Genomic DNA, 16,190 nt, shown 5'->3' with positions numbered 1-16,190 from the left:
AAAACAAGATGATGTTTTGGCTGATCCTACGTCCATGAAAACGTTTACTACAAACCTGAGCAGTAAAAACAAGTCCGATTCTGGTCTGTCAGTCTTATCGAACATCCACTGACACTGTAGGTTTTTTTAACTTGCAGAGAGTGGCTCGTGTGGTTGCTTTCCCTTGATGCGCTGCTGACACCATGTGGCCAACGCAGTAACTGCAACAAGTTGTGGGCCATTAAGGTTGGCCTGTGTGAAAGGCTGTAGATGTGTACCGTAGTGCCCAAACAACACATTTATCACCGGCAGACGGTCCTGCTCCCCTCCTAGTGTAGCGAATTGATGAACCATCAACTCAAGTTTCATCACGTTCACTTTATATTGATAAAGCAATCATGCATGCCCTCTTTTCTGTGTATCACTGTTTCCCCTCTCTCAAGACAAATGGGGTGTCAGGATGATGTTTTTCCCCACACTTGTGCTGTGAAGAGTATGTGGGCCCCAAATGGAGGGCCAGGTTTCTGTAGGAAATATCACGGCTCAAGTTGAGAGATTCTGATAATGTAGGTGGGTCAATGACGTGACGCACATTTTATTGTGTCTATAAGGTTAACAAACTATGTCAATACATACTTTTTTGAGGCCATATTTTAAAGAGTCTGGTTTTTAACAATTTTAAGAGAATAATTGGAGGATAATGATAAAAATGCAGTGTAACCTTCAAAACTTTGTACCAAGACTTTTAGCTTGCTTAAAACAGGCAAACATTTTAATAAAAGATCCCATAAACTACTTTGACCTAAATTAAAGATTAAAATAGGTATTTACAGTATATTTTAAAAAATGCTTATACTTATTTTAATAATTTAGGGAATAGTGTCAGTCATGCTAGTCAAAGTAGTGTAACCACCATTCAAGGTGCCATTTGGTTAGAATCAGCAAGACCACATGACAGGAACTCATATCATCATATATAAGGACCCCTGATCAACATAACTGCTGCATAACAAGGTTAATAACTCTCTAATAAATATGAGTTAATAAGATATTTTTAAGTTCAGTTCTTTGGTTAACATGTCAAATGGTACGACCCAAGTAAAACAGTAAGTGTAAAACATGATGTTTGATTATTTACACCAAGGCAAATGGTGACTCCTCATACAAGTCACTCAATTTTTGGCTGGTCTTTTCAAATATAACTAGTTAAGTTACTGGTTCAAGATGTCATATGATCTTAGTTACAATTTACAGCTATTTTTATTTGTTTATTGTTTGTATTTTTTGAAAGTACAGGTTTATCCACAACTTCATTAAGATAGATTATTTAGCTAGGCTAGGCTAAATCATTATAGTGCAAGGCCTTAGTGTTTAAAAAAAGTTTTAGCCTTAAATTAAAATGTATATATCATATCATCATGTACAATTTCATGAAATAGAATGAGGCAGTTGAACTGTGAACCCTTTGTTGTACTGCAAATTGTAGCAGCTCCTCTTTTCACCCTGTGTGTTGAGCTCTCTGTTTTAGCTACAGAGTGAGGCATCACACTTCTGTTCCATCTTTGTGGGATTCGCACATGTGCAGTACCAAGGTAAGGACTACTAGCCAGTCAGAAGGAGAGTATGAGGGCTTCCACCCCCTTTGACATGCCAAAAAGCATAATAGGAGCTCTTCAACTGTAAATATTTTAAAGGAGATGCACAACCCTAAACAGACTTGCTTCTCCCTCTCTCTTTTACCCATGTATCTACCTTTCTCACACACAAACACTCTGTTCATACATACACACACACACACACACAATTTGTCAAGTTAGTTGTTTAAAAATATATTTAAATATTTGTCATTGAAATTGAAAAGTTCAATAAACTACTTTGACTGCAGTGCTCGATAGTGTCCCAAGGTTTTTGACAAGACCAAGCATCACGTCGGGTGGTCTAACTGGTTTGTGTCAAACGTATCCTTCTGTAAAATATGATAATGTGCAGGGAAATTAATGTTTGATAAAAATGTAACGCTCTACTCCAAAGTAAAAACAACTTTTTAAAGACTTTTTAAACAATTTCTTTAAAATTATTATTTCAAATGAAATATGTATAACACAAAATATAAATTTTAACGAAACTCAAGGATGCCTTTAAAAAGTTTTTTTCAAAGTTTTTATATTTTCTCATCGTTCCAACCCTTATTCGTCGTTGACCCAGTATGTATTTGCTCAGTGACAATTACACAGAGCAGATAATGAATTATTAACTTCAAAATCTGCTTGTTTCCAAATATATAGAAAACTATGAACCAACCAGTAAACATGACTCTGAAACATCTCCAAAGCTCCATCTTCTTTTTTCTTTTTTTTAAATTAATTCTTCTACAGTATACAAATATTCACACACAAAATGTTTGCAAAAAAACACTAATGTCTCGTAAACATTCATATATCCTTGTTTTGCAGTTTTGTCTTCTATTTCCTTCATGGTGTGTTGTATTGCCACAATCTTCTAAATATATATTTTTTCTTTAAAAACAGAAGCCACTGGATCCATGTTGTCCTGTCACCTCGTACACAACAACAACCCCCCTCCCCCGACATTTCATCGTGTTAAACTGCAGCAGGGACAGCCAAGTCCAGGATGAAGGGAAGAAGGCAGAAATCACAGTGTGAAGCAGGAGCTTTTGACATCAGTGCGCTTGGTGCGGGCCCAGAGGTGAGGAACAGGAACGGGACCGTATTGCATGGGTCTGCTTCGAGCTTAGTGTGTGGTAGGGGGGCAGGTGTTGGTATATCAACCAGATCTGGATCAAATAGTTCCATTAATTAATTATCAGGTCATTCTTAGTGTTTGTCTTTAAAAAAAAAATATGTGAGGAAAAGATGGTAAGGGGGCACATAGTCACAGTACAGCAGAGGCTGTATTACTTCCTGGCACTTGTGTATCCTTAAATGTGGCATTAACATGGCACTCCAATCACAAAAATAACTATTTGCACAAATTTGACCAAAATCTGGTAGTGAGACCAAATGGTACAAGGAGACAGGGGATTTAAGACAAAGAATGGAAATAGTATGTTTGTATGGCTACAGGACACAGTAAATCAAGTATAAAGGGACAGCTAGATTACTGGTGCGGCTTAAATCTGCATACTCAATCAACTTTTTCAGTAAAGATCAGTTCATACAGTAAGACCCCCCCCCCACCATTATAAATTTCAATTCAAAAACATCTATAATAACATAATAGTGTGAAAACAAAGTACATATACTGTATATTTATATATACTGTATATATTTGTATATATTGAAAGATCAATAAGAAGTGGCATTGAAGATGCATCAGATCATTTTGGCTCTGGCATTATGTGCTGCATCTCCACTGTCGCTGCCCATGTATTTCTCTCATCTCTATATCTTTATTCAATATGCTCTTTCCCAACATACCAGGAAAGCAATAGTGCAACAAACTTAGCAGGGTTTCTTTCTTTTCTTTCAAAGGAAATCAATCAAGTACATGAGTTAGGGACCTTAAACACTTGGCAAGATGCAATCCATAATTTGAAGGGAGAGGACTAGCTAGGACACTTTGGAAAGAAATTGTCGAAATTGTGTTTTCAAGAAATCTTGTGACCTGTATTCCTTGATATGCGTGTGATGCTGTCACTACTGAAAGTGTGATTTGAATACTTTCAGTAGGAACAGTAAACATCATTCTGTACTAAACAATACACCTTTAGAAGCTTACACACAGTGACTTTTTGGTTCAAACCAAAATGATTAGAAAACATTGAACAGGTCATGTTCTGGCTGTTCAGATGACAACTATCATGACCTTTGACCTTTCACTGACTTTTCCTTGACCTTTGCAGGTTTCCCTGTGAGGCTATGAGTGAACTAAAAAAAAAGGCATTATTGAAAAATAAGGCTACCAGTCTGAGGCGTTTAATGGCACACAGACTGAGCTACATTCCATCTTTGATAACAAAAAGAAATATGAGAGAAAATTCCATGTTTAAGCTTACAGTGATGTCCATTTTTTAGTATTAGGGCTAAAACAACTCTTTATATTTAATTTTTCTCTCAAACACTATCTCACTCTGAACGTTTTTACTTTTTCTTCTTAAATAAGCTTTTGATTTTAGAGGACGAGCGCTTGATTTTCTCTCCATTGTCGCTGGAGTCCTGGGAGGAAGTGCTCTGGAGCTTGGTTTCCCTTCCCACGCTCCGGCCCTCCGAGTCCAAGGAGGTAAGAGACGGGTTACGCCCCACATTGGGCAGCATGCTCGCGGGCAGCTGGCCGTAGCTGTAGGACTTCTCCAGGATGCCGTTGTACATGCCCTTGCCCGTTGGAGAGGTGACGCTCCCTTGTGAGAAGGTTAGACTTTGGGACTCGGGTATAATGCGGGTGAGGTCGGGCGAGCCTCTTTGTGCAAACGGTTGGTGCTCCAAGGCCGGGGAAGGCGAGGTGGAGGGTGGGCCGGAGGGGGTGGGGGCCGGAGTGGGAGGAGGAGGCGTGGAGTCCCTGAGACTGCTGCTGCTGCTGCTGCTGGTGTGGGACGTGGTGGGGTTTGATGCAGGAAGCTCCGAGCTCTGGCTGAACAGCAGCAGCTCCTCGCGGGAGATCTTGCGGTACAGGGTGTCCGAGCCCGGTGTGCAGGGGTTGTGCAGCTGCTTTCGGCCCATGGAGGAGTTGAGAGAGTCTGTGTTGGAGCTACCCTCCTGAGCTGATTCCCTGAGAGAGGAGTACAGATGTACCACGGTCACAACAAGCAAACAAATAAGAGCCAAACATAGTTTCTTAAATAATAAAAAAGTTAGAGGTTAGCATGGCCCTACATTTACAGCTCACAAAAACTGAAAAATAATCATGTGAATTTAACTGTCTCATTTCATTTCAACTGGTTTTGGTAATATTATTAGGCTGCACGGCACATTTTTAAGGAAATTATATTATCCAATAAACCGGAGAAGAAGCTGCAATTTCGTGGTGGCCTTCTGTCTCCGTGTCTACTTTTAACATATTTTAAAAACATTTTTTTTTTTTGGTTCATTTTAGGCCTTTAACGGACAGGACAGCTGAAGTTGTGAAAGGGGAGAGAGAGGGGGAGTGACATGCAGCAAAGGGCCGCAGGCTGGATTCGAACCCGGGCCGGCTGCGTCGAGGAGTAAACCTCTATACATGGGCACCCGCTCTACCAACGGAGCTAACTGGGTGCCCATTTTAAACATATTTTACACATAAAGAAATCACCATAAACTATTTAACAGAAAAAACTTGGGGCTAGTTATTTCTTTTTACAGTGCAGGAGCACTGGTCGGTCTCTGGGGATATAATGTGCGGTATAGTCTCCTGTGTGCTCTCTACTTCATGGGAACCTGGAGATGACTGGGTGCATACTGTACACAATGCACAGAGGGCAGTAGCTCAGTTACATTTAAAACCTTGGATCAGGGAGGCTCCAAAATCATGGTAGCAGCTGTCGCCATGGTCCTGCTACACGTTCTGCGATGCCATGTTCATCTGCTACACTCTGCCCAGCTACGTCCTGCTGTACCTTGTAACGCTGCACAGTGCCCTGCTATGCCATGAACTACTACAAAGAACTGCTACAAACTACTATTTTTCTATTATTGTTATTTCCACTAACCCCAACCGGCCTGTCAGACACCGCCTACCAAGAGCCTGGGTCTGTCCGAGGTTTCTGCCTAAAAGGAAGTTTTTCCTCACCACTGTCGCACTGTTGCTTGCTCTGGAGGAAACTACTAGAACTGTTGGGTCCTTGTAAATTCTGGAGTGTGGTCTAGACCTCCTCTATCTGTAAAGTGTCTTGAGATAACTCTTATGAATTGATACTATAAATAAAATTGAATGGAATTGAATTAAAAATCTTGCTGTTTTTTTGCTTAATGTTTTTTCATTATTTACCGACTACTATTTGTCATGCATTTAACATAAATATAACTTTTTGAGTTTTCTGGGGTTTAGTCTCTAATGACACATTAGTAAGTTGTGGACAAACCGCAGGAATTAAAGTGGACAGAAGATCCTGCATTCTTGATCTTGCTAATTAATTATGTTAGACTAATCAACTAATTAAGGTGCAGGTTCCAGTAGAGGTTATTCATGCATCCTCCAGATACTAGATGGCACCCGGTAACAAATGTTGCCGTTTAACCTCCAAGATTAAAGCATCAGTGTGAATGTCTGAATAAAACACCTGTGAGTCCAAACTGTAAAACCATTCCGCGGCGTTCCGGCCACCGCTACATACCCCCTCCTATCCGAGCTGAACATGATATGTTCGTCGTCTGCCTCGTGGCGATAGGAGAGGGACGAGCTGGCCATCGACAGCAGGTCGGGGTCTGGGGACATCATTGAGGACTGCGGAGAGCTCATCAGGCTCCGTCGGGAACGACACAAGCTGCTGCTGCGGTTCAGCGAGGGCCGGATCATTGTGGCTGCTGGGGAAAAGTCCAGGAGTCGAAAACAGTTATTTCATTTTATTTCACTACAATTGTCTGTATTAATTTATGCAATCGCTAAAATCCTCCTCTCACTTACATGTAAACTGTGGAATGATGGGAGGCGTGTCCTCGTCCAGGTCATCCACTCCTCCTGCGATGGGGTAGGGAGGCACCGAGACTCGCGGCATGACCACCCAGCTGTGGTCTGAGTAGAGGCTGGCCGTCAGGCTCGGCAGCCCCGAGTTATTGACCACGGGGAAGTTGCAAAGCTTCTCAATCTGCTGCCAGCGGTGCAGCCGCTCCCTCAGGCACGCCGTTACCTCTGACAAAGCTTTCCTAAAAAAACACCAGTAAATGAGGAGGTGGTACTGTACACTTATTGTATCAAGCAAACATTAGAGTGATCCTGTTTCAGACCCAGCAAGAAGCCGTCTTTGCTTTGATCCGTAAGGGTTTAGACAGTGTTGGCAAACAAGCCCGCTGGTTGTATCATAATATTGGACTTGTGCCTATTGAAGTAGTCATGCAGAAGATTTGACTTTGTTCTCTCTTTAATGTAGTTCCTTTTCGGCTTTAAAAACACAAAGGAATTATTGATCTCAGTGGCAGAGCATGGATTATACAAGGCTTTATTAAATATATCTGGAAGAAAAGTTTGGCTGTCTACCTAAGAAATGTAAAAGCATTATGTGGTCAAATGTGTGAACTTGACACAGCACAGTCGGATATTGTCACTGCATTCTTTCTATTAAGGTGAGTACTAAAGAATTTATGCTCTGAACAAACAAAGCTAATTTGCTGTGAAATGGCACCAAAAAGCCTCATTGGATCTATCAGCAGATTCTGACTAGTACATGCCAAATATTCATATTTATCTAAAAGTAATGCACACTTCAAACAACACTACGGCTTCCGTGCTTAGAGACATATTGATCATCATCAATATCTTGTACATGACATTTGAACATCGTGTGTGTGTGTGTGTGTGTGTGTGTGTGTGTGTGTCTGTTTCTTACTTTGCTTCTAGTATCTTGTGGTCCACCTCATCCAGCGATGAGCTGTGGGCTACGTGAAGGGTTCCGAACACAGAACCTCTTTTCTTTTTTATTTTCTCCGCCTATTTAAAAAAAAACACAAAACATTTTTATCTATTATAATTAGTCAGATGTAATTCATTAATACAAGTTTTTTAAGGTTTCCTGAAACCGTTGTTTTTGTATGAAATGGAATCTACATCTATAACCAGGTGGAAAAGCCGGGCATGGCCCCAAAGAAGTCTTCCGTAACCCGGACTAATTAGGCTCTCAGGTTTATAAACAGCTCTTCAACAGGAACGTGGCTGATGTCAACTCATTAATCAAAAAAGCAATCTGTTTTTAGTCCACCCCAACTTGAAGGTTTGATGGGAATTTGCAGTCCAAGTTAATTGAGTTTGGCAAGAAAGTAAGATAAATAAACTTAATTTGGCCCCATTAAAAAACCTAACTTGAAAAATGGAACCATTGATAAAATTAATTCTGCTGTTAATGCCAGTTATATTTATCATGCTTATTATTAACTGTTGACTTAGAAATAATATAAGTTTGAAATCATACTTGGAAATGAATCCAATGGCTTAAAGGGATAAGTTTTTCCTCGCCACTGTCGCACTGTTGCTTGCTCTGGAGGAAACTACTAGAACTGTTGGGTCCTTCTGGAGTGTGGTCTATCTGTATAGTGTCTTGAGATAACTCTTTTTATGAATTGATACTATAAATAAAATTGAATTGAATTGAATTGATAAAAACAAATTTAAATTTTCACATTCTCCATTTTTCCATTTTAGTTGTTCAGCTGAAGACTGGAATCACCTCACTCTTCAGTTGACCAGCCAAAATATTACGCTATTTTTACACTACTTTCACTGCAATTTCACTGCTTTTAAACAATACTGGCTGTCTATGAGAGAGCAGACTAGTGTGCCGAGCTCTCCCTGCAGCCCAGCACTTGATAGTGTCAGTAAACATGATTCAGTGCTCTGTTACCATGTGGAGACAAAAAGGGATGAGCAAGGCACCGCTCTGGGTACTTTAGTTTGTGAAAGCGATGAGGGTAGGGTCTGATTTCGGCAGCTTTTTATATTAAGTTGTCTCCTGCCAGTCAACACCCAGGACATAAAAGTATCTTACAGCTATGGATATGTGTCTTAGAAAAGTCAAACCTAAGGTAAGGTGATATTTTTCAATTTCACACAATTTTATCAACATACCTGAAATCAAATAAAGTCATTCCACAATTTAAATACGGTAAAATTCTCAGCTCAAGCTCTTTTCAATTGGTAATTTCCATGAGCATGCTGAACATCACACATGACATAAAGATTACCACATTGTGTCATGTGTAAAACACCGCTAACCAACCTTACCTGCTTTGTAATCCTGTTATAATAAATAAATAAATGAAGTTACCTCGTCTTTGGCGATGCACAGCTGAAACTCAGCATTCTGTTTCTTGATGTTGTAGTATTGAACCTCCACCTCGTGTGTGAGCTGGAGCCACTTCTGGAGAGCTTCGGGCACCGAGCGCTCTGAATGCATCTCCTTCTCTGCTCGCTTTAGGGCCTTTCGCACCTACACAGGAGCAACAATAGTGGGGTCAAATTTAAAATGAGTCCAACCCTGGCTCGTCTGCGAGTTGAGAACTCATTGCAGAGAGGAGCTCTCTCTGACATATACAGTAGTTGCTGTATTATTTATGTGACGAGAAATGGAAACATCTTGTAATTGTGCAAAGGAGGTATTTTGAGGAATTCAACAATAATAATATGAAATGTATCTTTTTATTTCAAGTTATTCTAGCAGCAGTAATGAATACATTTACATTGATATCCAGTGAATATATTGTCCATTTCAGTTGAATATGGAGATATGTTGCAAATTTAACGCTGTGCATTTTATCTGTTTTCCCAGAGGCATTTAGAGGCAACAAGCAGTCTTGGAAGCCCTACCTGTACTAGCTCTTCCTCAGCATATTTGAGCCGGCTGAGTTCACATTCAGCACCCTCTCGCAGCTCTCGAAGCCTGTGAGCCTCCGTTTTAGCCCCGTTGATCTCATCCCTCATCTTCTGCTCGAGGTTCTGCTTCTCTACGGCCACCGTCCGGTTCTCCTCCTGAGCCTTTTCCAGCCTGGGAGATGAGAGGGAAAAGACATGTAGATTTACAGTAGTCAAATGTTAAGACGCAGAATTTCTGCACAGGGTAGAGAAACTAAGAAAAGGAAAATCTAAGCTCCATTTCATTCCCTATTTTATCACATGTTTCTGCACATCTAAAATATTTGGTTCTCTTACCGGCTCTGCAGGTCTAAAAGGCTTTGCTCGGCATTTTGCAGGCTCTCCAGATCCTTCATCATCTGAGAAATATGTACCTTGCTGCACTTGTTCTGCACATAGGCAAACCAGCAGCCCCCCACACCAATCACTATGGAAACCATCAGGACAAAGTCTTTCATCAAGTTATGTTGTGGACCTGCGGAGGGACAGTGGAACGGGAAACGACAGGCGGCTTTTAACAAATGCGGTTTCATGTAATTGTTCTGGCTTCAAAAATTGAGAGTATGGGCACAACAAATGTCCACATTGTAATTCATGAATAGCAATGGTCTAATTAATATGTTTTTGGTTTTTAAAAATACATTGCATACTTACGAAGAGGAGGGCCAAAAAGCACTGCATCTAGTGCCTTTAGGTTTAGTTTTTGTTTATGCCGCTGGTCTAATATCTTCAGCTGCATTGACATAAACGACGGTTCATTTGCCGCTATTCTGAAATATGGAGAAAAAGACAAATCTGCATTGAATACTGAGTGACTTCCTACACAGTCAGATTTGAGCAATTTAGTGTACAGTGTGCATTAGATTTGTCCTAGGTACTGTCTTTGTCTGACACTCCTTTTTATGTGTTGTGACAGAATGTAATTGTAACTGTAACCTTATGTAATGATAAACAATGTGGATGGTGTTAAACAGTGTAGTAACTCATATCAGTAATACCAATGTATCAGTATTTATATGATGATCACTGTGTTGCAGTTTTAGGGTAGTATTTACTAAGCCTACCGAAATCTTTCCAATTTATTAGGTTATTAACGAGGCAAGGGATCTGATTTGTAGAAGGAGCAGCTAAAAAAGACCTGATGCCAGTCTGTTTTGACACTAAACGAATTAGAACACAAGAGAAAAGGTGTTCTCTGATGCTGAAATTGGACAGGTGGTTAAAGAGCAAACACTTTTGGAACTGCAAGAGTACGGTCATTGCTTCAATCTCGTTGCACAGGTATTGCACATGTTTGTAATGAAAAAAAAGGCATTCTTTCTAGTCTACAAAAAGTTCTGTGATTGAATGAGTTATACAGTATAAGAATAAATCCTTTACTTTATGTACCACCAACACCATCTTAAAGGCTCAGACAACATGGCAGCCTGTGGAAACTGTACCCCCCTCGCTCTGACATCACTTCATGAGTCAGCGGCAATGGGCCCTGTGGCGTAACATGAAACCCCTCAATAACCCAAGCGCCCACCCCCCTGTCTACTAATGCCGTGCATGCAGTTTGCAGCGAGTCACATTCCACAAGTGTCCCACCAACGTCTGACTTTCTTCTGTGATGTCGGCACTGAGATTACTTTGTTAACAATTTCAACATCGTTACTTGGAATGTTGGGTATATTCTGCAAGCTTTGAAAGACTAAACTAAGACATTAGGATACAGCGGGCCGGAAAAGTCAAGCACATCATTGGGGAAAAAGCAAAAACATTTACAGATTGCAATGTGACGACAAGTGATCTGGTCTTGAAAATAAAATGTCTACCAGCAGTAAGAAACCTCCTTTACTACAACAATAGAGGAACAAAGACACTGAGGTGAGCAATCTACCTGTCTTTTTCCCCATGTGTTGCCTTTTATGACCAGCAGTGGGCAGCATTTAACAGAGTAATGAAAACTGAAGGTGCCTTTGGGTATTGTAACAGAGATCATAATGGTGTTGCGGCTCATAAACACAGTCCACTACTCCCCAACAGTGAAGCAAAACATCTCATTTAGAGGCAAAGAAATGACATGAAGCACTTGTAAGATCAAGAACAATTATAATGAATAGTTATTATCAGCGTCACTGACGGACAACAGGAATGCACTGCTCCTTTAAACGATGAATTGAGTAAGACATTAGGCTCTTCCAATGTCTCTATTTTGTGCCTCCTCTTTTCTTCTGTTCTCCTGCCTGTGACCCGGAAATCGATCTCCGGGCGCCATCTTGATGGATGTCTCAATTCCATAAAGGCATGTTCTTGTCCCACAAACCTCCACACGTTTCCTCCGCTCTGATTCAGCACATCTCCTGAAACCCCCCAGGACCGAGCTTTGTACTATGGGCGATCAGGCATTTTGCTCAGCTGCTCCCAGGCTGTGGAATGCTCTCCCTGACCACCTGAGGAAACCACAGACTGTGGATGCTTTAAAACCCACCTTTTCAGCAGAGCTTTTGGCTGATTTCTTCTCCCTTTCCTTGTCCTTTTGTTGTTTCTTTTAGTCGTAATATTTTTTCTCCTTAGCATTTCTATGTAGCACTTTGCGATTTTCTTAAATTTAAAGTGTGTTAAAATTAAAAGGTATTATTATTATTATAATTACAAACCGAGGTAAAGTGTTCCCTGTGACCCGGAAGTCCCGAAAGTGCTGTTCATACTGCGGCAGTTCCACCGACTCCTTCAGCCACTGCACTGTGTGATCCACGGTCCAGTTGTGGACTGAATCAGGAGACAGAAAGGGGAAACAATTAACATCATTACTTTGATGTCAAGCATTTCATCAAGAGCAACTCACAGAGTAACAGACGGTTAGGAATAAGTAGTGGTGGAAAAAATAACAATGTCCTTTACTTCAGTAAAAGTACCACTAAAACAAGTAAAAGTCCCTGCGATTGATACATTCTATTTTGTTATCATTAGTCAAGTCATTTTTGTCAAGTAGGTTAACAAATGCATCATTGCTTAAGCGGAATGTTGTATCTGGTCGAGGTGGAACTAGTTTTAACTACTTTATGTACCATTAGGCAGTTTTGTCCATTGGTTCCCAACCTAGGGGTTGGACCACCTCCTAAGGTCATAAACAATATTTAAACAAATTTATGTTGTTTTGGGGGCTTTCTTTAATTGTTGCTTTAATGAAATATTGTCAAGTATTACCGCTTTGAACAGTAATTCAAATGAAACCATCTGAGACATTTAGAGGGGAATCCCTCTTTGGTAAAAAGTACATAAAGTAATCAAATAAATTATATGGAATGGAAAGTACAATTTGTCCCTCTGAAATGTAATGGAGTAGGAGTAAATTGCATAAAATACTCAAGTAAAGTACATTAAAATGTGCACTTACATTTGATCACTGATGTACATTTTGTACCCGCATTATTCTAAAACCAGCCAATGAGTGCGAGCCATTAAAGATGATTAAAAACCTGATGTTACACCAATGTATAGTGTCTGTGTAGCTGAGCGTAGTTCTTTGTTTCAGGCTCCCAATGAACTAACCCATTCCCTATTCACATACCCATTCTTTTATTTTCCTTAATAAACTTCATATTTGATTTATCCAACTTTGTTCCTTTCAATCATGTATTTCCCCTTAAGCACTAAAACACCTGATTAAAAAATTGTACTCTGAAAAACATCTGAAGACAGATAAACATCAAGTGTTTACATAGCACCAGTGTGTGTATTTATTTCAAATGCTAAGAAAGCCATAGTGCTCGTTAACAACTTGTTCCAAAAACCACTTTAGCCCGAGTCATGATAGCTTGACTTTATCAGAGTGATAAACAAACACTTTGTTTTAAAAAAAAAGAAGAGGACTTTGGGTCAAATACTGTCCCCATCGGAAATTTAAACAGGAAAAGTTTGTTTGAGCAAAAATAAAAATAAAAAGCACTTGCAACAAGCGTTCTAATATTTATAATACCAGCAGTAACTGAATTATCATTTACTCAGAGTCACAGTTGGTTTGCTTGAATAAATAAGCCCTTAACCATAAATGACCATCTGCTGACTTAAACTTTTCACTAAATTTTACTGTTACACTGCGGAGAAATATATCCTTGAGTGTACATCATTGTTGACATCCTCCTGCAGCCCTTGAAGCAAAAGTTTACTTGAGTATTTAGAGAATTGGTAAGTCACTTTTGGTGCTGACAAGGATCCTGCTAAAGGGGTCGTCAAATAAAATGGCCTATGAAACGACCACATTGCGGATTACTTATTTGAAACCCCACCTGTCATATCATCTGGTATATTTATACAGTAATGTGTGTCCCTTGCTCTTTATGCAGCTTGGGGAAGGTAAAATGGGACTGTGAATAAATGATTCTCCCATCAAACAAAACTTGTAATTGGGGTACTGGGAATTTAGTTTATATTTTGTTGTTTTGTTTGTAATTCTTTATAATTTTTATTTTCTCTTGTATCATTATGTATGTAGGACAGAAAATGTAGAAGCATTTGTGTTAGTGACCTTGGGGCAGAGACACTTGGACAGTTTTTATCCAAGAGCCATCATTGAACTAAACAAAATCAAACATATGTGCAATATTACAACCCGTGCAATACTGTTTACATGCTTCTAAAATGCTTGTTCATTGAATTAATAACTGGGATTTCTTGTGCACAACAGTATGTTAGAGTGTCTGCTGGAGTATTTATTTGTGTATTCATTACTTTGCACTTTTATATTTAGGTACGGCACAGCCAATTTAGTTTTACACAATCTTGTGTAATGACAGTAAAGTCTATTCTACTTCTCTTGCTTTACCTTCAGACGTCTTCCAGCCCTTCCACAGCTCCTCCACGGTGATGTGCTGGTCTTCACGGTGCAGGTTGCTGTGTTTATTGGTTTGCTGCTGCTTCATATCTTCTATAATAAACTAGAAAATAAAGAGAGATCGAATTGAGTTTTCTAGGCTTAACAGCAACATCAAAAAACATATTCGTTTTGTTGGTTCGCAACATTTTTAAATAAGTGTTTTATCCTAAGAACTCTGGGGGAGATGCAGACGGCTGGGCTTGTCTGTGTATGTCCATGTGTGGTTTTGACAGAGGGCTGTAGAGGATAAGCTTTGCCAAAAAGTCTGGCTTTGGATCTCACACACACACACACACACACACACACACACACACACACTTTTTCACTCTCCTTTCTTCCATTTAGGGACTGACTTTGAAAAGAGAAAGAAACCTGTGACGGAGGCACCATTTCCACCTGTGTGTAAATGTGTGTGCGTTTCCGGCTGTCGTCCTTTGGTAGTTCAGAACTAATTGCCCCTACAGACAAAGTCATAGCAATCAACCCCACAAAAGAACTGCCAGAACACCAGCAGCATTAACAACAAGGGAAAGGACGTGAATGTGTACGCTTTAGGTGTAGATTTAACCGCTTTAGAATAGACACCGAAGTAACATTCAGCTCTCAGAGTATTATTGTGTGTCAGTACAACCTTCTATGACCTGACTGCACATTCAAGTGTGTTTCTGTGAGTAAGTAAAACAAACTATTACCTCTACAAGTACTCCTTAAATTAACAAGTAAAGCAAACAAGCCTATTTCCACAAATGTTACACTTTTCCTTAAATTTACCTCCTTTTATCTGAACATGCTCTTTTGAAAGCCTAAATTATTAATCCAACAAATTGCCTAAACATGTCTTAATACCTACATTAAACCTACCCAAATCTGTGTGCTTGTTACATGGACTACTGGTAAATAAAGTGTGCTAAAATTGCTCGCAAAAATCTAATACATATGTTGCTAAGGGACACATTGAGAAGAGCTTAGCTGGTAGAATCACAAGTTAAGATGCCTAAGCAAAAGTGAAAAATTAACAGAGGAATTGAAAGTTCCTGAGTTTTCAACCTTAGTTGTGATCAGTGGGGAGCTGAATGTGCTGTATGTAGTGCTAGCGTGTACTGCCTGTTCATGTCAGACTCAGCAGCAAACAAAAAGGTGCTAAAAACTCAGAGCTGTTAGAGGAGAACACTCATCAGCAACATAGAGAGACTATTGTAGTTTAAATCATGTAAAAGTGACTGTTGCAGCTGCAGCTAAGGGTGTTTTGACATTTCACATCATCATGAATGACAATAGCCACATACCAATGAGTTTCACATCTGACTTGATAGATCAGCAGAACCAGATTCCAACACAGCTTGAAAGATGTCACGTGCCTGCTTTAAGACAGACGTTGTCATAAATGCTTGACTAGACCAAATCCCTTGGAAAAAGTCCTAAAAGCAATAGAAGGTACTTCTTGAACAACTGCATTCATCATGACATACGTGTCAATTTTCAAAATCCACCAGTATGTTCACACATCAATGCTATGTGCAGAGAGTCTGAAAGGAGAGCTGTGAGTAAGACATTGAATACATAATAGCAGTCTGGAATTGAGAGGCAACAAATGTTTGGAGCACTGAACACACTGAAAAACAAATCTCGCTGTGATCAAGAAGTGTTTGAAAATATCCTCTGTAGATTTCACTTCTGGCACATGCACTCACATTCTCAACACATGTTCAAGAGATGGAAAGGTGTGATTTTTAAGTTAATAATAATAACAATAATAAATTTAATTTGTATAGCGCTTTTCCCAAGCTCAAAGTCGCTTAACAGAGTAGAGGCAGTGTTTAAAAAAATATATATATAATAATAAAATAAAATAAAATAAAAA

At 39.7% G+C, this 16,190-nt stretch overlaps 1 protein-coding gene across 3 annotated transcripts in view; it reads right to left on the bottom strand.

Moving 5' to 3' along the window:
* Positions 1-3,270: 3,270 nt before the first annotated feature.
* stim2b (stromal interaction molecule 2b) overlaps positions 3,271-16,190 on the bottom strand; it is a 42,036-nt gene continuing 29,116 nt past the window's right edge. For 2 of the 3 annotated variants that reach the window (XM_034901382.1, XM_034901384.1), the window contains 10 exons: positions 14,279-14,390; positions 12,111-12,222; positions 10,123-10,238; positions 9,766-9,943; positions 9,424-9,601; positions 8,885-9,046; positions 7,454-7,554; positions 6,535-6,773; positions 6,191-6,434; positions 3,271-4,704 (listed from right to left, as the gene is read on the bottom strand). In XM_034901382.1, coding sequence (XP_034757273.1) covers positions 4,080-4,704; positions 6,191-6,434; positions 6,535-6,773; positions 7,454-7,554; positions 8,885-9,046; positions 9,424-9,601; positions 9,766-9,943; positions 10,123-10,238; positions 12,111-12,222; positions 14,279-14,390 — 2,067 coding nt within the window. In that variant the 3' untranslated portion in view covers positions 3,271-4,079. The remainder of the gene's footprint in view (positions 4,705-6,190; positions 6,435-6,534; positions 6,774-7,453; positions 7,555-8,884; positions 9,047-9,423; positions 9,602-9,765; positions 9,944-10,122; positions 10,239-12,110; positions 12,223-14,278; positions 14,391-16,190) is intronic. The other variant, XM_034901383.1, reaches the window with a different exon arrangement.

The sequence above is a fragment of the Etheostoma cragini genome, chromosome 19, assembly GCF_013103735.1.
Source record: "Etheostoma cragini isolate CJK2018 chromosome 19, CSU_Ecrag_1.0, whole genome shotgun sequence".
Classification (NCBI taxonomy): Eukaryota; Metazoa; Chordata; class Actinopteri; order Perciformes; family Percidae; genus Etheostoma; species Etheostoma cragini.
This window is presented reverse-complemented; position numbering and strand designations above follow the sequence as displayed.